Consider the following 21,477-nt stretch of genomic DNA (forward strand, 5'->3'; position numbering starts at 1 on the left):
GAGACCTTCCAAGGGCACGGCATCTTTTTCATTCTCCTTCCACTCGTACTGCGATACCAAAACCGTGCTGGTCATTGCGATGCCATGAACAATTCGTAGCAGCTCCTGCTTCAAGTCCGGACAGTCGAGAGGCCTGGGTAGCTCCGTTTAGAGCTCCGAAATTGGGGCATACACGGAGTAGTCCGGGAGCTGAGCAAGATCCAAAAACGGATTACTCCGCCTAACACCAAATGCGAGCCCAACCCCCGGAGCCATCCGTATGGATCACTCTCGTGGCCCAATTGATAGCGCATTCAAGCAGCTGGATCCTTCCAAGTCCCGGGAAATCCCAAGACGGCGCTGACGAGTGCCTACCTGCGTCATCGATATCCCGGGTTCGGGAAGTTCGCTATGTCGTAGGGATCGCTAATGCTAGTCAAAGGAAAGCTCCAGCTGAACTCAGACTTGTCGAAATCGGCAAGAAAAGTCTCAATTTCCGGAACATAGTCGTTCGTTGTTGAATGGAATGTAGGGGCGGGATAGACTCCCTGCCAATGTACCGGGTCGTGGGCATTCGGTAGCTCCATCGAGGCTCCCGCTATCTGGTGCCAGGGTGCGTCTGCGCCGTTGAGCGCTATGTGGGAAAGGTCGGACTGCTGCCCAGTTGCATCATAGACAGGTGCTCCTTCTGAGTTCTCAATCGCAGTCTCTCCGTCTTCCGCGCTGAGAGGCATGAAGAGTCTGGGGTTCTTTGATGGCATATTGCCGGTGTAAAGTTTGCGGACTGTGAGGTCGACAATAGCCCCGAAACTTCTCTGTCCCCTTTTGACAGACGGCCACCATTCCCCACCAACTGCCAAGAGACCTGAACAAGCGCGCAAACTTTTGGAAAGGTCGGCCGTGGACGCGCTTTGACGGATGATGGGGCACGTCCAGAAAGAATAGATCAGCGTCGCCCCGGCCGCGAAAATGTTCTGGACCGTTCGCCATCCATGATGAAGACCTTGCATATCGTGCAACATTTGGTAGTCTTGCAGAATGGACGAAGCATTGTTGAAGCAGATCTGGAGAGACTCGGGAGGAGGGTTTCGAATGACCTGTGAAGGCTGGTACAGCATCACCATCGTGGTGTGATACTTGATCTTCAGCTTCAGCTTCCAGATGCGACGCTGTCGGTTGTCAACACCGGGGAAATCAAAAGATTCTTCAGACACCTCTCGCCACCAATTCACGAGCTCTTGTTTGATTCTTCCTTGTTGGTCAGTCGGGTTTCGAGGCATTGGAAACCAGGAGGAGTCGCCGGGCAGATGGTAAAGTTGTTGTTTGACGTCGGAAATCAGTCTATCAAGTTCGAACTGGTGTCGTGCATATCTCAGGACAGCCTCCGAGAAGGAGGATGGAATCGTGTTGAGGCTGTTCGTATTGCCTGTGCGTGATAATTGGGGCTCAGGCATCATAATATCGAATGTTTCGTCGCGGAAGCCAAGGGGCCGGCCTTGAATAGATGATATGGATCTATCATTGTTAGTAAATCATATAAATCAAGCACTACTCGAAACTTGCCTGTCCAAAGAGTATATGGTGAAGAAAGTCAACCTCTTAATTTGCTGATTCTCAAATTCACTACTTGGCTGGATGGCTGCAGGTGGTTCCCTGTGAATCCCTAGTTCCACGCAATGCGCCAATGCAATATGGATGAGCGTGAAAAGATTGACCTCTGCAGGGGTCAACATGCTGTGTATAATCAGAGTTACCAAAGCTTGAATCGACGACAGAGATATCTGCGAGAAACAATCCTTCGAGAAATGTAGAGCGGCACGGTAGAACCTTTCGGGAGGAAACTCGTAGATCCGCGACCTGATCTTCATGATAGCTGCGATATTGAACACCATGAAGAGTGTAAAAGCAACAACGGGCATAGGCACCGCTTGCATACCTTGATCGCTCGGGGTGACCTGCCATCCATTCCACCTAAACGCTTGAACGGAACTTGGCCAGCCATTTGGCAAGGGATCTTCTTCCAGCGAGCATTCAAAAGTCGCATAAAGAGCCTCAATGGCACTCAGTAGAGATGTCGCTTCTAAAACTGGGTAGTCGGGATGTATCCAACGAATGTAGGTGTGTACGAGTTTGATGGCATCTTCTTTTCTTGGAAGTTCCTGCGCGTAGACGAGCGTCAGCTTTATCGTAACAAAAATGAAGTCTGCAGCCCCTTTGCATAGAGAAGAGATGCATACGAACCTGCCGTAGACACACGTGCAAGGCACGATTATATTCTTGCGAGACGTTGCTTGGGATGGTGCTGTCGTGCCATTCAGATGCTGGTCCCTGGGCTTGGACGTCATCAATCAAAGCAACCGGTGTTGAGCCTGCACTTGAGGGAGACGCCCCAATGAGATTTGTGAAAAGAACACCGGAACTCGATCCCAGATAGTGCTTTTGATCCGAATCCGAGTTGAGCGATAGCATCCCTAAATTCCTGGCGACCGAGTGTGCACGATCCGGGAACTCTTCGTCGTGGTCGTTGGATCCCGCGGCCTCCGCGGTACGCTTGAGACTGCCTGATCGTTGCGACCCCAGAACTATAGTCCCTCCCACCGGCACCGGTTGACTACATCCGCGGCCGGACCGGGGAGACGATGTCGAGATATTGTCCTCATCGTAGTCTCCACCTCCGACGACCCCCGATCCTTTCGGGTCCGGAAACGCGTCTATTTGCGGACCGCCTGCTATGTCGACGTCAGGTAGCCGCTGTTTGATTATTTCCTCTAGCCATTGAATTCTAGCACGTGCCGCGCTCGCAAAGCTATACGTGGATAAGGATCATCAGTCATGGACTCCTCTAGCCGTCTTTGAGTACCTTGCAGGGCAGATGGGACTCCAGTATGAAGCGCTCAGAATGGATCCAATGAGGGCGCAGTAGGGGCCATGGCAATTATGGCATTCACACTTACTTGCGAGGAACCAACAAACGCGAGTTCTGACTATCAACATCTAGGCAAGTTTCGCCGGCTTTTGCGCAATTCGTGCAGGCAGGGACTTCTCCGTCGCACTGAAAAGTTGAGAATGAGCAACCCGAACAGTTTGAGCCGGAGTAACGCGGCGATGGTCCCAGTCATTGTCCAGGCTAGTAAGACCAAACCCCAGCGCGGGATTTGATCTGACTGGAGCCGCAACGCGGGTCGGGGATTATGAGAGAGTCTCACCTTTATTCGCCTTGTGCGACAACGACGACAGGCGAGCCGGACCTTCTTGGGCGGATTTGCCCGTGTAGCCATCTCTAAATATGAAGTTGTCGATCTTCTCTCGTTCTTTGAAGGTTATGTCCCACGGTGTGAAGGTAAGCGACTTGGAATGAATTGGCGAGGAAATGAATGGAAAAAAGGCATAGCCCGGGGCAGCTCCCGACAATGGCAAGGCACGTAGCTACTAAACAAGCTAGCACTCACGTTAGGTAAGTCAAAGTACCCACTTATGGGCCCCCCCCCCTTTTAGGCCCCCCCTAAAATCTCGCCCAGCCCCCCGATTAAAACCCTACCCTTAATATATAAACCACCATAACAATTGTAAAAATCGTCTAAATGCATTTCTTTTTGGCACAATTATCAATCGATATGTAATAGTCCTATATACTGAAAATGAGCTCTAACGGGCTCTTGATGCTATTGGGAACGGTCTCTTTATTAGGAGGGCCTCGGTTGAGTTCGGAATTCCTAGGGTAATACTTTAGAATCGTAGGAAAGGCCACTAGACGAGGGCGAGGGTATTTGCAGACCTTTAGAGGCTTCTTTTATAGTAGGAAGACTAGCTAGCTTAGTGGGTTCGAATTTAGTATGCCCTGGGTGTTATACTAACTTATTAGTAGGTTAGAGAATTTACTAAGCGAGTTCTGACGTCTTAGGGGGATACTAAACTACTTAGAAAGAGATGGATTGACGCTTTTATTAAAAGGAATTTATTAGTAAGGGTTTAGAGAAGTCGTTTAATAGATTCGCGCCGTGTTAATAGAGCTATGACTAATATAATTAAATTATAGTTTAGATTACTTAATATACTAGAGATTAGTAGTATTAAATAGGCTAATAGGTATAATATGAATAAGACTAGTATAATAGAGGGTAAGGGAGCTAATGGGCTAGTCTTAAGTATAGTAGAGGCTATAGTAGTACGAAAAAAAGAGCCTAGTTCGCGTACTTAGGTAACGATTATTGAGTATATTTTTACTAATAGTAGGTTTATTAAACTACTGGTTATTTATAAAGGAAAGTCGGTGTAGTAGTAGTGGTTTCTATTTTAACTTAACTTTTATAATAGTTAGAAGTTTATAGTAATAGATAATGGCTAGACGACTGACGAGACTACCCTCTACTAGTTAAAAGAAGTGTTTTTGCTATAGACTAAGACCCCCCTTATTAGGGGGCTTAGTAAGCTGAACTAGCCTCGATTATTGGTACTGGATAGGTATGGGAGTTATATGATAATAGAATTTATATAGGAGTGCTATAGAAATAACGTCTACTTATTATTCTTGTTACTATATGCCTCTTATGTCCTCTAGCCGTTGGATATAGCTATTTTTAGTCTTATTAAATCCTATTATAAAAAGGAGCTTAGTAAGGAGGATATAGTAGATAATTTTATTATTATTGGAAAGCGGTACTTCTTAAGCTGCTACTAGCTTACTCGTTTAGCTAGTTTAACGTCGTTAAATATACGAAGTGGGTAGAAAGTAACTAGACTATAGCTACTTAATATAACTAAGCTACTTCTTAACTTAATAGTCCTACTTATATAAGTTATACTATTTAAAAGGGGTATAGAAGCTGGGTAGATGACTAGTAATATTAGTAGACTACTTGACTGGGTATTAGCGACCTCTGTTGTTAACTAGTTAACTCCTAGGAAGGCTAGCGAGCTTAGCGACCACTTAAAGCTATTTATAGAGCTTAGTCTAGATAATAATACTTAACGACTACTATTTAGAAAGGTAAAAAAGGTATTTAGCGAGCAGGCCTACTACTTAGCTACATCTCGGTACTAAATTCGACTTCTAGAGGTAAGGGTTGAGCGCATGAGGCCTAGGAAAAAGAAGAGTATATTAATAAACCTAAATACTAGGTTCGCGAGCATCTAGGATATATAGAAGGCTTAGGAGGACTCTAGCGACCGTTTAGTTAGTCCTAATCGACTCGTAGGGGTCGAATTACCTAGGGATAATAATAACTGTATTATTGTGGTAGTAGAAGATAGTTAATTAATTGATTGTAGTTGGTGGCGATGTTTTGATGCTATGTTTGTTGGGGGGCCCAAAAGGGGGGGGGGCCCATAAGTGGGTGCTTTGACTTACCAAGTACATTTACTGGATCCCGGGAGGGGTGTTTCTCAGGGGGCTTGTCACGTCACTTTCCGCCTTTCACCCAACCCCTGGCGGGATGTGGCTTGGGCTGCTTTTTCGGGATAGACAGACAGAATTCGCGGGAAACATACATCAGGCATACCGGGGGAGAATCACACAGAATCATACAAGGGCTTTTACAAGAGCTACAAGGAGTTCCAGCTACTGTTCGAGCCTTCATCAAGACCTTATACAGAGGAGCATACCCGGAAGCAACGATAGCTACCCTTTGCAACGGATACCTATAGGTACTGCACTTTGGACACTCGGGAAAGTCCTAAGCGAACGGTACAACGCCTATGTTTCCTTGGAAGACCTCGGTAGTATGTGGAGAAGCTGGCTTAGTGCCCAACTGGCAAACCTGGATCGGTAAGCGTACCTGTACTCCATACTTTTGCATCGGACACTTTGTTGAATCTAATCAGGGCTGGCGGACGCTGGAGTCTGGACGCTGTCGCTCCTTCGCCAAGAGCATTCGCAATATGTTCTGCTTGACAAGACGAACCTTGTCAACCCGCCGGCGGTATTCTCGTTGAAGCTTTACGAAGAATTGTTCTTCCGTTAACAGAAGGTTTCACCGCTCGGGTCTCACTACTGCATGCTCCAAATGACGGGTGGATTCCCTGGGAGTCGGAGATCTATTAGTTCATGGTCCGTGGACCCGATACGGCCTGGAGGCTGGAGTTACCAACGATTATTCATGCTTGAATAGACTCTACCACCTCATCCCAAGATAGTCTATACTTTGTTTACAGTTTGAACTACCTTATTCTGCCGGATAACGTTCGATAGGGCACGGCAGATGGTGGAGCAAATCAGCGTGTAAAAAAATGTGCTTCGGGGCATCGGGGAGCACGCTGGCCGTAGGCCCTCCGTGCACAACACCTCCCGATAGCCTAGTCGCACGATTGATCCACCGTCATCGCACTACCGGCCTTGGTGTTATAGGTAGACTTCTGTGATTTTGATGTTCTAGCTTCCCGCTGGGACTTGTCAGTTCGCTGCCATGCTGCCCAAGTGAGCTTTACGATCTTCCCGTCAACCTTGATGAAATCCTTCACCTAGGAACCCCTCGGCAAATTTTATTCTCGCGGAATCGCACTTGATGAATCGCCTCCCGCCTCGAAGTCGATACATCTGAGACGCAGAACGCACTGGCGATGGGCGTATAGTAGGCTACAGCATCGCGGAGCGGCTTGATTTTATTCCAAGGATGGCTGGGACGAAAATTCCCAGTGGGGAGTGGAATGAACTCAAAAGCTGCATTGTTCATTACGGGTTTACCTTTGTACTCGGTCGGACGCTCGCTTGGCTTTTTTTGGCACGCAGGAGTGTGACTTAATCTGACTCGCGGTGACGGGAATGAGTGCTCCGCCGGATGTAAGTGAGCTTGATGTATCACGTCTCTAAGCAGGAACACAGGGCCAGTGGCGGCTGCACCAGAATAATCATTGAATGAAAAGAGGCCGGAGGTGTAATTATGCGGCTCTATGTCGATTTGAAGAGGCCTAGGCGTAGGTCAAGGCAATACCAGTGGTCATCTTCGTGTAGCGATGATGCATGAACTAGCAAGCCTTCGCTATCCATTTTTGCTGGCTAGCATGTGGGTTATTGGTTGAATTAGGGACACTGGCCTACTACTCCGTAGTACGGTAGGCTATCCGTAGACCGCTGAAGCTCGATGTAGAGTTTATGTACAGCTCGGATTAGCCCCAATTCGCTCTTTACAGGCCACCCCTTGTGGCTATTCTAACGTACGTTACGGAGTAGAGCGGATGAATTGACACGCAAAGTCCAAAGCTTAGAATCCAAACCCCAGACCGTAGCGTCAGACTGGCAAGGCCAGGGAGGGGAAAAGGGGAGCATTCCACGCATCGCGTGGAATCCACGGTTTCCACGCATTCCACGGAGACGCTCTGACCAGTCTCCTTTGGAACAGGTTTGTCTTGTTACCACCTGGCACCCGTACGGGGTACTCGTTTCCCGTACGGATATTGACGGAGCAATCCGCCAGCCGGATACTTCTCACACGGATAGCTCCTTTGGAGGAACTTCCTCGATTGTTCACCTGCAGACAATTGATGATCTTGTCGCGTGAACGTGTCGAAGATGCGTTTTTGTGTCTGCTTTCTCTAACTACCGTAGTGCTGGCATAAACCATCGTCTCCGTGCTACTGTTACCACCGCTCGGAGGAACCCGAGTGAAGATGACTGTTATATGAATGATGGCGTCGTTGGCTGGGAGAGCCCTCGTCGCCGATCAAAGCCACGAGTGCATTGTCGTTCACCAGTACTGGCAAACGTTCTCGCATTGACTGATTCCTTTGCGATGCCTCCTTCTGCTACATCGACTGAGGAGAGACAACCCGTTCTGCTCCCGCGCGGCGGATGGGATACTCATCACCATATCTTCGAACGTAGGTCTACCTGTCATGCGAAAATTTCTTTCTGGCGGCCAGATCATCAACGAAAAACCCGCTAATTCAAGCACTTTCGTCGTCGTCAAGCCGAATCTTTCCCTTACAGCCCAAACAGGCATCTAACTCCGCCGCCCGCGACGATTGCCGCGTTTGAACAATTCAAAAGAAGCTTAGGCATCACGAGATCTGTACTCACACATGGATTATCCTACGGGAATGACTGCACGTCTCTCAAGGCGTTCATCCCCCGGCTCGGAAGCCAAAAGACTCGGGCCGTTGGCGTTATCGATCCTGAAACGACGACAGACGAGGAGTTACTTGCGATGCACAGAGCGGGTGTCCGCGGCCTTCGCGTGAACCTGTATCGGTACAAAGCTATGGAAGATGTCGAGCTACAGAAAGTTGCTCTGCGTTCGCATCTGAACAGGATTACAGACCTATCGCTCCCATGGAGCTTGACGATGACGACGACCCGCACCGAGTTCTGGACCACGCTGGAGCCCTTCGTCCGAGACGTCATAGTCTCGCAAGGCGTCATCTTGGTTACAGATCACTTTGCGTTGCTGAACGCGACAAGTCTGCTGCCCGGTGAACATCGCGAGGACCCGACGACCCAGCCAGGATTTGACGCCGTGATGAGACTAGTGAGGGACGGCCATCTGTGGGTAAAGCTGAGCGCACCGTATCGCATCAGCGACGACAGCCCAGGATACTCGGATGTGGAGTTTCTAGTGCGCGCATTTGTCGATGCGAACAAGCACCGGGTGCTGTGGGGCAGCGATTGGCCGCATACGCCGCGAATGAAGGTCCGGACACACGAGGCTGCCATGAGGGAGACGCCGTATCTCGAGGTAGATGATGCGGCGTGGCTCAAGAGCCTGAGGTCTTGGCTCTCAGATGAGGAGTGGGATCTGCTAATGGTTCAGAATCCAAGCCATATCTTTGGACGGTGAAGAATTTGATGAGATTGGCCGCGGTCGAACCGGGGCTCGAGAAGAAGCAACATGTCGTGAAAGTCAAAATCAAGGGAATGGTCTAGCGATCAAGCTTTTACAGTGGCGATAAGACGTTGTATAAAGCGTGAGAACTTCTGGCTGCACTGCAAGCTGCTAAATATTACCCACCTTACAACAGTCATTTATCTTTCTGGACGCTTTTGATGAGGTCTCCCATGGAAGCCCCCTTCTTCAATTCGACAAACATCTTCTCATCAACTTCGGCCCTTTCCTGGCATAGAGCTACCACCTTCTCGACCAGAGAAACAGGAGTAACCACGACGCCGTCGGCATCGCCCACCAGAATGTCGCCGGGATTGATCCAAAGGTCTCCCTTGAATTGGAGCGGCACGTTGATTCTTGAAGCCCGTGTGAAAGTGTTGGATCCGAGAATCGAAGTGCCTTGCGCAAACACCTAACCAAAGCAGTCAGGTTTTTTCATCCCCTCCTTTACTGTCAGAGGAAGAAAACTCACGGGGAATCCCATTTCGTTGTGCTCTCCAACGTCTCGCATGCGACCATCAATAACCACAGCCTCCGCCCCGAGATACTTTGCTCTCGTAGACATCAGCCCGCCCCAGCAAGCCGAAGGCAAGCCCTTGGGTTGCTGGACGTACATAATGCCGCCCTCCTGATTGTGGTCGACGAAGTGCTTGTCTAGCTTGGGCGCCGCGGTATTGCTCATCTCCACCATCTCGACGGTCACTGCGGGGCCGAAGATGCGTCCTGACGCGCCCGGCGAGAACATGCGGATCCCATCAAGAAACCCCCCTTGGGGGTATTTGAGCTTGACAAGAGCATCCCCAATCTGACCCAAGTGTTATTGACTACTTTGATACAATATTGATAAGATTTGATGGCTGAAGCCGGCCGATCGACGACCTTGGCCAGAGATGCACTTACGTCACAGGAGGTGAACTTGCGAAGAGCTTTCAGAGCGCGAGGGGACATTATGGCGTTTTGTGTAAGACTAGTAATTGAACAGCTCAGGCCCAGATGTTTCACTGATTGAATCTTGTCAATTCAAAGTTCTTCTCATGACCGATTACATATATAAGGCAAGTTCGGGGTGTATTCGAGTGCCTGCCGGCGTACCGAGCGAAGCTCCGACCTTGAAGACGCGGGGTTGCGGGCCAGCACCGAAAGCTCGGACCATTATCTAGGCCATCAAGGGCGGGATTACTCCGTTTCCTGGGTTCGGTCCAAGGAGACATCCGGCCACAGATGTAGTGACGGGCAAGGAAGATAGAACATCAAAGTCTTCTGGGCCAGCTTTTAGTGGCCAGATGTAGAGAAATTCTTAGCTGGAAATGAGTTGAATAAAAAGAAACAAGATCTAACTATCAGCCAGTAGCTTGAGACCTCTGTTATTGGGGGTCACTAGTCCCGGCATGAGGGGCAGTGGAGGGAAGAACGAATGAGCTAAGGGACTGACTTCACATGATTGTTATCAGATTCTCATCTTACAAAGGCCGTGTAATCGATTGCGAGTGGTGCTCCTTGGGGCGACAGGCCATTGCTTTACCTCAGTAACGATGAGTGAGTTTTCGGTCCTTTCGGTGAGTCTCGGTCAATCTCGGTCAGTGACATCGGTCAAGGGTAGACAAAACGTAGCCCTAGTTGATCCACAATAAGCATTGAAGAACATTTTCCACATGGCTGAGACTCCAGTATACTCACTTTGGAGTCGTTACTGTATGTTGCTTGCAAGATGATGAAGGCTTACCAACGTTTCATGCTGCTATGGCTCCTTCATGTTCTTCTTCATAGGTTGGTAGATAACTAAGTTACACGACGAGGCAAAAAGCCTGCGCTCAGCGTGTGCATATACTGACCCCCACCTGATTTGAACAGATAACCTTTCGATAACATCTCGAGGAGTCTCAAGCTGGAGTCGAACGCGCTACCGTTGCGCCAGAGGGCCGATGAAGCTATACCCACATCGGAGATGAGTGTTGTGGATGCCGAGTTTTCGGTGTGGGGGCGGTTATCTCTGACACAGGTGGGAAAGTAAATTGAAGCGATCTAGCCTCGAACACTGGTGTTCGCGGGCCTGGTATTAATAGAGAAACCACACACGGAATGCCAATGGAAGCAAAATCAGGTCGAGTACTTTGAGTATATAACGATCCCACTCTTCCACCTCCTCAAATCAAACGGGAGCGATGGCCTGAAGGCTTCCGCCTGACAGGGCAATACATTATGCAGTGCGGAAAGAAACACTCTTAAATCCCCTGATGTGCAGAATTTAATCGCGAAATTACTACGTCACAATGTTGATGCAGAGAACTAAATGGTGAGCACCGATTAGGCAATGCTGTCAGCTTTGTTGCAACCGTTTGACGGACTTGAGCACTGGCGATGCTAGCCACCACGTGCTAATGTAAAAGGCAATGCCAATCGAAACAAAAGATCAATAATGTTGCATCGATTGCACTCGTGCCCTTGGTGCACTTTCTTGGCAATGGCTCGAATATGAATCAGCGACATCCATACAAGCTTTGGGCGTGTCGAACATGTAGCCATCAGGAGACTGGCAAGTCGGGCGGTATGCAAAGCTGAGCGATTCCCAAAATGGCTATTAGAGGTCGCATAAAGACCCCAACAATCTCAGGCATCCAGGAACTGTGCCTCTCCAGGGCTTGGAACTAATGCCGTCATTGGCGGCATCGGTGGCTGATGGATCTGACAGTCATATGCTAACCACATTAGGCAATTGGAAGTTCATTCAGACATAGTCTAGCACTTTACAGAAGGGGTTGCTGGCCCAGCGAAGACGCGAAGACGCACGTGGAATCCTCCGCCATCCATCAACACATCGAGACCTGTCCAATGAGACCTGTCTGCCACGATTTCAGAGCGTGTCTGCCTCATCTAGCCCCTGCTGAGGTTTTCTCATATCATGTCCTTTCTGCACCAGTTTCCTGCTCTAGCCTGTGACGTGTGCAGCTCCCTGGCCAGACGAAGCCTCTTGAATGTCCCAAAAGAGCAAATGTCAGGAAGGCGTCCTCGCTTACCACCATGACCGTTGGGCAGATATATCTGTATCGCTTAGCCCTATAGCTATGCTGACATGGAGGTGCCATTCTTGGCATAAAGTTGTCCCTGACTCCTGGCTCTTTATCGATCTCTATGGCCCTTCAAATATCTTGTGAGATGCCAGTGATTCTTCTGGGAATTAGTTCGACATATCCAAGGATTCCATCTTCTTCTTTTCAAAACAATTTGCCAGTAATTTCCTCCCATAAGTATCGCAGAAGACCACGTCACCGACTCCCACGACTATACTCCTCCTTATATCACCGCACGATCGGCAGCCTGACGCCGACTGGCCGCTCAATACTGCCATGGCGGCACCAAAGTCCGCATTATGGCGCCAAGTCGGTGTGCTCTCGAATAAAAACTTCATCATACTTCTCGCCCGCCACCCCGTCTCAACTATCTACACCGCAATCCTTTTACCTATCATACTCACAGTGTATCTTGGCATTGGCAAGAATCTCAACGGCCCATCGAACGAGTTTGGAATTGCAGATTCTCGACCTATAAGATCACTAGCGGAAGGCCTGGCCGCTTCTGATGGCTCTCGTGACACTGTGGTTCTCGTCAATAGCGGACTATCAGGCGGCGATGTAGACCGCGTAATAGCGGCAATCTCTGCTCAGGTTTCTGCAGCCGGGAAAATTTCAACAACAATCACAAATCCTTCCGATCTTGGCTCCATTTGCCGCTCATCTTTCCGTGCGACTACTACCTGCTACGGTGCCGTCGTTTTCCATTCTTCCCCCACCGAAGGTGATGGAGGCCTTTGGAATTACACGTTGCGAGGGGATGGAGTCTTTGGGTCATCATTCAAGGTCAACAACGACGATAGTGATGTTCAAGTGTATACGCTCCCTCTTCAACATGCCGTCGACTCTGCAATTGCCAGTCTGAACTCGACAAATGGTAGTTCAGCGTCTCTCAAGAATGTCCAGGAATGGGGTTTCACCGACGAGACCGAAGACGAAAGACAAGCCAGCGTCCGGAGGAAATACCAAAAGACTTTCATCGATTATCTGGCAGTCTCCTTCATCCTAGCGCTGATTGGCGTTAGCTACCATCTGCCCGGTCACGTCGCAACTGAGCGAGAAAAGGGGCTCTCTCAACTCATTGACTCAATGATGTCCACTCGCTATGACTGGGAGCCCCAGGTCATCCGCATGTTGTCAAATTTCTACTCTTTCGCCACAATCTACTTTCCAGGCTGGGTCGTAGCATCAGTCATAGCGAGGAGCATGATATGGAGAGAGACTAGCATTGGTATTGTTCTAGTCTTCTTCATCTTTGGTGGCCTGGCTCTTACTTCGCAAGCCATCCTCGGCGCGACATTCTTCAAGAAGGCTCAACTTTCCGGTGTCATCAACTCTCTGGTCTATATTCTTCTGGGTGTTTTGGCACAGGCACTCCCCAACCCAAACACTGTCGCCGTCGCTGTCTTGAGCCTGCTATTCACCCCATGCGCCTTTGTCTTCTTTGTAAGATCCATGGCGCGATTTGAGGGCGAGGGACAACCGATGAATCTTCTCAAGACGCCACCAGGAAGCAATTCTACCCTTCCAGGCATTGCAATCTGGATCTTCCTGATCCTGCAGTTCCTTTTCTACCCACTGCTTGCCGCCTACGTTGAACGTCAAATTCATGGAGTCGGCTCCGAGAGTCGTAAAATTTACAAGGGTGACGGTGTCCGGCCACAAGAAGCTATAGTCATTGACGGCTTGACCAAAATTTATCGCCCGAGCTTTCTTCGACGGCTGTTCTCTTTCATATCTAAGCCTCGTGCTCCTACAGTGGCCATTGATCGTCTTAATCTGACGGCAAAGAGGGGCCAGATCCTAGCACTTCTCGGTGCCAATGGAAGTGGAAAGAGCACGACTCTCGATGCCATCGCTGGGATCAGCCGGTTCAACCATGGCGGTGTCTCTTTAGATGCCTCTGGTGGGATTGGTATCGTGCCCCAGAAGAACGTTCTTTGGGATGAGCTCACCGTGGCCGAACACATCACGATCTTTAATCAGCTCAAGTCTCCGTGGAGCCTTGCGAGCAAGGAGGACTCCAAGCACTTGATCGACTCGATTGGCCTATTGACAAAGCGAAAGTCCCAATCACGACATCTGTCTGGCGGGCAAAAGCGCAAACTCCAGCTTGGCATGATGCTGACTGGTGGAAGTGCCGTCTGTTGCATTGATGAAGTGTCTTCTGGCATTGACGCGCTCTCAAGACGGAAGATCTGGGACATCCTTCTTTCGGAACGTGGCAAAAGGACCATCATTCTGACGACGCATTTCCTCGACGAAGCCGACTTACTTGCCGATAACATTGCGATACTATCTAAGGGCAGCCTGAAGGCCGAAGGCTCATCTGTAGCCCTGAAGAACGCTCTCGGAGACGGCTACCGTATCCATGTTCTCAATGCAAAGGATTTGAGAGCTCCTCCAGAAATACACGGCGCTACATTAGCTGTGGCATCAAATACCATCATCTACACTGCTCCATCATCAAGCATCGCCGCCGATGTAATCCGTCATCTTGAGACTTTAAGCATTTCCTACCGCATCTCCAGTCCAAATATTGAAGATGTGTTCCTCAATGTGGCCGATGAGGTGCAAGGGGAGGGTCTTCAACCCCTTAGTCAGGGTAGAGCCCATGGGTCAGTCGACTCTGGCAAAGGCCTCACAGAAAAGTCTATTGTTAATGGTGGACAAGACTCGTTGGGGCTTCAATCTGGCCGTCAGACGGGAATCTTTGAGCAAATCCCTACTCTGATTCGCAAACGCTTCACGTTACTCAAGACCAACTGGGTTCCATACGCCATCGTATTTCTTGTTCCGATCGTTGCAGCAGCAATTATGCAGCTCCTTATCGCCGACGAGAGCCCTGCTAGCTGCGATGTGGCAGACTTTAGTCAAGCTTCTGCAGAAGGCTTCGATGACTACAGGAAGGCCTTTGACCGAGCTCTTATCGCTGCTGGTCCTTCTTCCTCTTTCTCTAGCTCATCATTTGGCGACCTTTTTGGCTTCTTGCTTCCGGGACCCAATAGCTCCACGAATACCGAACTTGCGCAAAGTGCCACCTACGCCGACCTTACGCGATACATGGAAGACAATCGTAAGAATGTCACTCCAGGTGGGCTTTGGGCCGGCAGCCCAGAGACAATCTCGACAGTTGCCTACCGAGCAGATAATGAGGGAACAGGGGCAGTCCTCTCAGCGGTCATCATGCAGAACCTGCTCAGTATCGTCAAGACAAATATCAGCATTGCGACCACATACACCCCATTTGACAGCGTCATCCCCTCTTCGACCTCATCCACAGTTCAGTTGGCCATATTTTTCAGCATCGTTTGCTCGATTATTCCGTCGTTCTTTGGACTGTATCCCAACGCTGAGAGACACAGCCACGCTCGTGGCTTGCAGTACTCCAGCGGAGTGCGGTCGCTATCTACATGGACGTCGCACCTCATCTTCGACTTTGGGGTCTTCTTTCTCCCTCTACTAGTTGCAGCTATCATATTGGTCGTCTCCTCAGACATCTGGTACGCCCCTGGCTACCTGTTTCCAGTGCTCTTGTTATACGGCATTGCCTCGATTCTGCTGTCTTATGTTGTTTCGCTGTTCACCAACAGCCAAGTTGCGACTTTTGCTGCAATAATGGCCTACAATAGTGTCGGTTTTGCGATCTATTTGATCGCCTTTCTCTACATCGTCACCTTTTCGCCGTCCATTGTCACAGATCGCAACATTCTGATAGGACATTACACTATCTCGGCCTTCTTTCCCGTCACATCCGTCTTCCGAGCCCTTCTCATTGGTCTCAATACCTTCTCATTGGCATGTTCCGCTACTGGTCTTGGATATCCAGGCGCGACCAAGGCGTATGGAGGTCCAATCCTCTACCTCGTCCTGCAGGCGATGCTGCTGTTTGGCATTCTTCTCTACCACGACAGTGAGAACAAGCTACCTGCGATATTCAAGCGCAGCAGGAACTCCAGCGACGGAGCTGAACAAGCACACGAAGACCCAGAGATTGCCAGCGAGCTATTGCGGGTCGAGTCGACTGCGAACAGCGACGGGCTTCAGGTCAAACATCTGACGAAGAAGTTCGGTAGCTTCACTGCTGTTGACAATGTCTCATTCGGTGTTCGCCAGGGAGAAGTGTTCGCGCTTCTCGGTCCCAACGGCGCCGGAAAATCGACAACCATCTCACTGATCCGGGGTGATACCCAACCGAGCCGTAATGGCGGCGATGTTTTCGTCGAGCAAGTCTCCGTCACCGACCAGAGAGCACGAGCCAGGGCAAATCTCGGAGTGTGTCCACAGTTCGACGCAGTCGAGTCCATGACTGTTATTGAACATCTCCGGCATTACGCCAGACTGCGTGGAATTGGCGATGTTGAGGAGCAAGTTCAAGCCGTTGTGCGTGCCGTCGGCCTCGATGCCCATGCCAATGTCATGGCGCAACACTTATCAGGGGGCAACAAGCGTAAACTCTCCCTCGGGATCTCCCTCACAGGGAACCCGTCGGTGATACTGCTTGACGAGCCATCTTTAGGCCTCGACGCTGCTGCGAAGCGCATCATGTGGCGAACACTCAGCACAATTGTGCCAGGTCGTTCTATACTTTTGACAACCCACAGCATGGAAGAGGCTGATGCACTTGCTAACCGAGCTGGCATTATCGCACAACGCATGTTAGCCATAGGTGAAGTTGAGAAGCTCCAAAGCCGCTTCGGAGACTCACTATATGTTCATTTGGTCAGCCGCACTGCTCCACACTCGAAATCGGAAGAGATGGATCGCATGCGAGACTGGGTTCTACAGCAATTTCCCTCGGCCCAAGTGGAGTCTCAAACATTTCACGGCCAGTTGCGGTTCTCAGTCACGGCATCAGATGTGCTGCAAAGATCTCAGCTGAGCCAACAGAGCAGAAGAGAGATGCAGAGTAGTGAGAACTGCCAGTTGAGTGCAATCGGTCAACTTATCGTGATGTTAGAGGAGAACAAGGATATCTTGGGCATCGAGCATCAAAGTGTCAGTCCCACGACGTTGAACGACGTCTTCCTTTCCATCGTTGGGCAGCATAATGTGCAAGAGGAGGGTTACGGAACAACTGCCACTGAGAATGGAAAGAAGAAGATCAATTGGCGAAAGATCTTACTTGGATTTTAGCCACCGCTTGCTATGCAATGCTATCGTTGCGGCCTTGTAAGACTAGAGATGATTTGAATGGCCCGGAGAGCTCTTAAATCTAGACTTTATAAGTCCCTTATCGTAATGTTTCCCCCACATTCGTTTCAACGTACTAGGATGGTATGATGTTGTGACCCCTCCAATCCACGGAACAATCATTCAGAGGTCGAAACACAGCGCATAGTAATATTGGATATCTGATTACTCAGGTAACTGACTACTTTCTGGCACATGGAGAAATCTCCTTGATAGGAAATGCACTTGTACAACCTTGAAGCCTACTCAAGTCAGGTTATACACAGACTGGCCCTTTCTGCCGAGCGTCTAACTTGTGGTTGGGACTGGAAAGAAGCAAGTCAATGGTTCGAGTGGGCTACTCGAGTAAGTAGATGAAGGTATCAATAGACAGACTTCTCTTCCTCGGGAATAGAGACTATCGCAGTCCTACTGGTATTACCTCAACCATTGTAGTGAATGGCGTCCTCGTCAATCACCACTTCCTCATATGCATCTTGGCGAGCTCCACTTCAAAGTTGAAGTGGCTACGATGGAGCTGATCTGCCTTATGACATGTCAAGCCATGTCAAAACCCTCAAGATTCTATAGCACACGAAGTCGCGGACGAAGTTCTCCGGCTGGTTGCCACAAACAAACAGATTGGGCGCGTTGTGGGATTTCCTGGAAAGACTAGAGTTACTGAGGAGACTCTTTGTAGGCTCTTTACCCCACCTGGCCTAGTTGACATCTTTTTGACGTCAAGATGCTTGCCTTAACGCAGGGGAATGAGACTGATCATGAACCCGCTTTGAGAAATATGGGTAGGGCAAGCTGATGCTCATTGATCAAGTTATTGGTGACTCCTGCATGCAAAGTGGAGCGTCTGGTCTGTTGGTTGGAAAGGTCCGATGGCCTGCAGAGACTGTCAAGATTGATACTCTACTTGAGAAGGCGAGTTGATCCCTGACTGAGAACCGATTAAACTGAGCCTGGACTTCAGCTGAGAAGACGATCACCCGAATGACCCACTAGATAAACTACAAGTTCTGGCCGACCGAGCAAAGCCCACATTGACTCAAGGGACACATGTATCAGAGCATTTAAATGACGAATTATTATCCATCCGGACTGACATGTCCGCCCCTGATCTCCACAATTTGTGCTGGTGAGGTCATATAACTGTGGGTAACTATGTCAATCATAGGCCATCAAAAACACACTGCCGGAGGTTTTGCGACGGAAGTCGACCTTGCTCTTAAGTACAAAACATGCAGTTCAGTAACTGAGTTCAAAGTTTCGAAGAATAAGGTAGGCCAGAGTCATTCATTTACCTACAGGCTACCGCAACTGTGCAACGTCCGAAATGCACATAGATACCGACGTCGACAACGGCGGTCACCGAGAACCCGGCGCAGCAGCGCAAGCCTCCCGAGACGACCAGTCAAACAGCGTGCTGAATAGCCTCGATACTCAAAGGGCAGACCTTGTCGGGAATTGGATGAAAAGTCGCTTACCTGAGCACGAAAACCTTCCATCGCAATCAGTCAGCTGGTGGGACCCAGGGTTGGCAGCAGTAAGTGCAGCCCAACATAGGCTCAGCCTCGAAAATCTTCACAGTGCCTAATGGAATTTACCTTGTGCTTGCTTAAATACGAAAGCATATCTCTATGATGTGGTGCAGAAACAGTAAGTCTCATCCGCGCTCTACGCGCTCACTTGCAGCCACAGCTCACCATCTTCAGCTTTCATCATCTGTTTCTCGATGTTCCTCATCCTCTGCCTTTATTGGGGCATTGTGTTTCGCATCGAGGAAAACCTCACCTCTCTCGTCTGTTTTGTTGTCGACTTTGATGGCAAATCTGCTCCCTACAACGATATCACGCCTTTAGTAGGTCCGACGGTCACAAAATTGGCGAATGAGACGCTGTGGAGCCCCATACCATCAATCGGATATCAAATACGCGATGCAAACGAGTTCGAATTCGACCCCATGAAGGTTCGCGAAGCGGTCTATCACTTCAAGGCCTGGTCAGCAATCATCATAAATCCAAACGCAACAGCTTTATTGCAAGAGGCAGTCTCGATCGGAAACTCTTCCTACGATCCAACAGGCGCAATCCAAATCATCACCATGTCTGGCCGAGATTCATTTATGACATATAGCTACATCTTGCCAAGCCTCACGTCCTTCACGTCAAGTTTGACAGAAACATTCGGCAAAACATGGGGCGGCATGGTAATGGCCAATGACTCCCTGACAAAGGAGACTCTTCGGCAGGCCGCGAGTGCCGTCAACCCCGGGGTGTCACCTTTGATGTTAGATCTGCGGCCGTTCGGGCCGCCTGCGGCAATTCCGGCAGTTACCTTTGGGCTAAGCTTTCTCATCGCCCATCTCGGTTTCACCTACTACCTTGCAGACGACATGGTAAGTCCGAGCTTCTGATGCTTTGGTACAAAACTGATACCGAGGTTGCTATGTAGAAATGCATTGTGCCTGAGGGTCATCCTCCCGTGCACTACTGGCACTACGTCATACGCAGATATTTATCACTCATGGCAGCCTACTTCTTCTTGTCGCTGGTCTACTGTTTGATATCGCTTGTCTTCCAAGTTCCCTTATCCAATCCGCCAGCTTCGGCAGTGGAGGTCGCTAAGAATCCGAACGCTTATGGGAAAGCCTCGTTCATCGTCTTCTGGCTGTTGAACTTCTTCGGCATGGCAGCACTCGGAATGGCCTGTGAGAACATGGCCATGGTTATCGGCCCTCGATGGGTTGGTTTGTGGTTAACGTTTTGGACTCTCACGAACACGTTGACCGGATTCTGGCCTCCCGATATTGCCCCAGGGTTTTACCGGTGGGCGTATGCATGGCCTTATCATCATGTGATTGAAGGCAGCCGACAGATTTTGTTCGACTTGCACTCGCGCATTGGCCTCAACTTTGGCGTTTTGATTACGTGGGTGTCGGTTAACACGATTTTGTTCGTCCCCGCATGTTACATCTTGAGGTGGAAAGATGAAAAAGAGATACGTCGAAAGGGGACAAAACTTCCACACTTTCACTTGCACAGGTATGATTTCGAGAAGCAAATTCCCAAGCAACCGGGAGTTGAGCCGCCAAGACGGAAAAGGGGGTTTCTTCGGGCTTTGTGAGATTGTCGCGATTTGACTAAATAGTTGATAGCTCTTGGAACATGGCATGTAACAATGTGCTGCATGATGGCACACTTGAGTAACGCTGTGACTGTAAAACTCTCAATACAAGACACGTAGCAAACGCGGGTGTCGCAGTGAAGACGTGTCATAGCATAGCAAGGCGGATTATGGCATAACTCCTTACGCGACCACAAGCCCATGGGTCATCTTTAGGACCCTTCGCTGAACTTACGTTTAGATGCAAGTGATAGCCGTTGATTTTGACCATGCAGCTGTATCCGATTATGGAACCGATGATAGGATTGACTCTCTCGGGGCGCGTTTCACTCGAAGCATCCCTCGCGGAGCACTAATTATTGGCCGTGCGAAAACATCTGACGACCCCATTCCACCACCCAGGGCGCCTCTCGTTCGCCTTGGCAACAAATAAGTATGAGATCACATGAACGCCATAGTGTACACCGTCTGTACATAACCATTGGTGATCCTGGGGGTCTTTGGTTCTGATTCGCTATCGAAGTTAGAGTTGAAGGTGGCATCGGAGCGGCGTGAGTGCGGCGTGGATATGCTGGCAACCATGATCTAGGTGGTATTCGTAATCACCCCTCTCGGAATTCTGGCGCTCATGCTTGCACGCCTAGAAGCAGCCTGCAGTTACACGACATACTTCAATAACCTGACTTCATCATTGTGCTCTGTCATCCTGTAACGGCTTTGACGTCAAAGTAGTGAAACCCGTTGTTAGCAACTCGGTTCCGAAGAGTCCGGATGAAAACCAACTGTCCCAAGCGTTTGATGAAAACATAGACTGTAACAGGTAACATACCAACTCGCAAAGGGTAACCAGATTTCCTTTCCGGCTTGCGACGTGGGGAAAGGCCTTTTGCCTCGAAATTCAGATGGTCGAGTGAAGTTAGTGTAGACCCAAGGTTGGGAAAGCGGTCCCACTGGGCGGGCGTGGCAGACTCCAAACCATATTCAGCACAAACCCCAGCGAAATGCCAACCCTCAGTTCCACGGCCGCCCACCTCAATGCGACTCAATCTGTGTTGAACTGTGGGAAAAGACTAAAATCCCAAGAAATCCAAGTGTTCTTCCTCCCGTACCCCGCATTCTTGGGCCGAACGTGCCCCCCTTGACGGGCACCTGGGTCAGGGTCATTGGACGAAGGCCACCCGGGACAGGGCTGGGCTTTAATGCAGAAGACATCTGCCGAAGAAAGTCTGAAAGTGATAAACTGTCCGTGCCAGCTATTCAAACTTGCTTCCCGCTCCTTAGTGGCTTTGGATAGATAATAATAGGGGCCG

At 49.6% G+C, this 21,477-nt stretch overlaps 6 protein-coding genes across 6 annotated transcripts; 4 read left to right on the top strand and 2 right to left on the bottom strand.

Annotated features, from left to right (window-relative positions):
* Positions 1-359: 359 nt before the first annotated feature.
* Positions 360-3,098, bottom strand: CABS01_07743 (fungal specific transcription factor domain-containing protein; the record flags this gene model as incomplete). The annotated part of the gene is made up of 4 exons (XM_060541105.1): positions 360-1,474; positions 1,799-2,138; positions 2,221-2,785; positions 3,061-3,098. 4 exons carry the CDS (start codon positions 3,096-3,098, stop codon positions 360-362), a joined length of 2,058 nt encoding a protein of 685 aa, XP_060402605.1.
* A 974-nt stretch (positions 3,099-4,072) lies between these two features.
* On the top strand, positions 4,073-4,177 carry CABS01_07744 (transposase; the record flags this gene model as incomplete). The annotated part of the gene is made up of 1 exon (XM_060541106.1): positions 4,073-4,177. The coding sequence occupies one exon, from the start codon at positions 4,073-4,075 to the stop codon at positions 4,175-4,177; it is 105 nt and encodes a 34-aa protein (XP_060402606.1).
* Positions 4,178-8,117: 3,940 nt separating this feature from the next.
* Positions 8,118-8,747, top strand: CABS01_07745 (uncharacterized protein; the record flags this gene model as incomplete). The annotated part of the gene is made up of 1 exon (XM_060541107.1): positions 8,118-8,747. The coding sequence occupies one exon, from the start codon at positions 8,118-8,120 to the stop codon at positions 8,745-8,747; it is 630 nt and encodes a 209-aa protein (XP_060402607.1).
* A 181-nt stretch (positions 8,748-8,928) lies between these two features.
* CABS01_07746 (uncharacterized protein) lies at positions 8,929-9,740 on the bottom strand (the record flags this gene model as incomplete). Its single annotated transcript, XM_060541108.1, has 3 exons — positions 8,929-9,204; positions 9,265-9,597; positions 9,693-9,740. The coding sequence occupies 3 exons, from the start codon at positions 9,738-9,740 to the stop codon at positions 8,929-8,931; spliced, it is 657 nt and encodes a 218-aa protein (XP_060402608.1).
* A 2,396-nt stretch (positions 9,741-12,136) lies between these two features.
* CABS01_07747 (ABC transporter) lies at positions 12,137-16,996 on the top strand (the record flags this gene model as incomplete). The annotated part of the gene is made up of 1 exon (XM_060541109.1): positions 12,137-16,996. The coding sequence occupies one exon, from the start codon at positions 12,137-12,139 to the stop codon at positions 16,994-16,996; it is 4,860 nt and encodes a 1,619-aa protein (XP_060402609.1).
* A 1,780-nt stretch (positions 16,997-18,776) lies between these two features.
* CABS01_07748 (MNNG and nitrosoguanidine resistance protein) lies at positions 18,777-20,167 on the top strand (the record flags this gene model as incomplete). The annotated part of the gene is made up of 2 exons (XM_060541110.1): positions 18,777-19,439; positions 19,496-20,167. The coding sequence occupies 2 exons, from the start codon at positions 18,777-18,779 to the stop codon at positions 20,165-20,167; spliced, it is 1,335 nt and encodes a 444-aa protein (XP_060402610.1).
* Positions 20,168-21,477: the final 1,310 nt, after the last annotated feature.

This window comes from Colletotrichum abscissum, assembly GCF_030869225.1.
Source record: "Colletotrichum abscissum strain IMI 504890 chromosome Unknown Scaffold_17.1, whole genome shotgun sequence".
Taxonomy (NCBI): domain Eukaryota; kingdom Fungi; phylum Ascomycota; class Sordariomycetes; order Glomerellales; family Glomerellaceae; genus Colletotrichum; species Colletotrichum abscissum.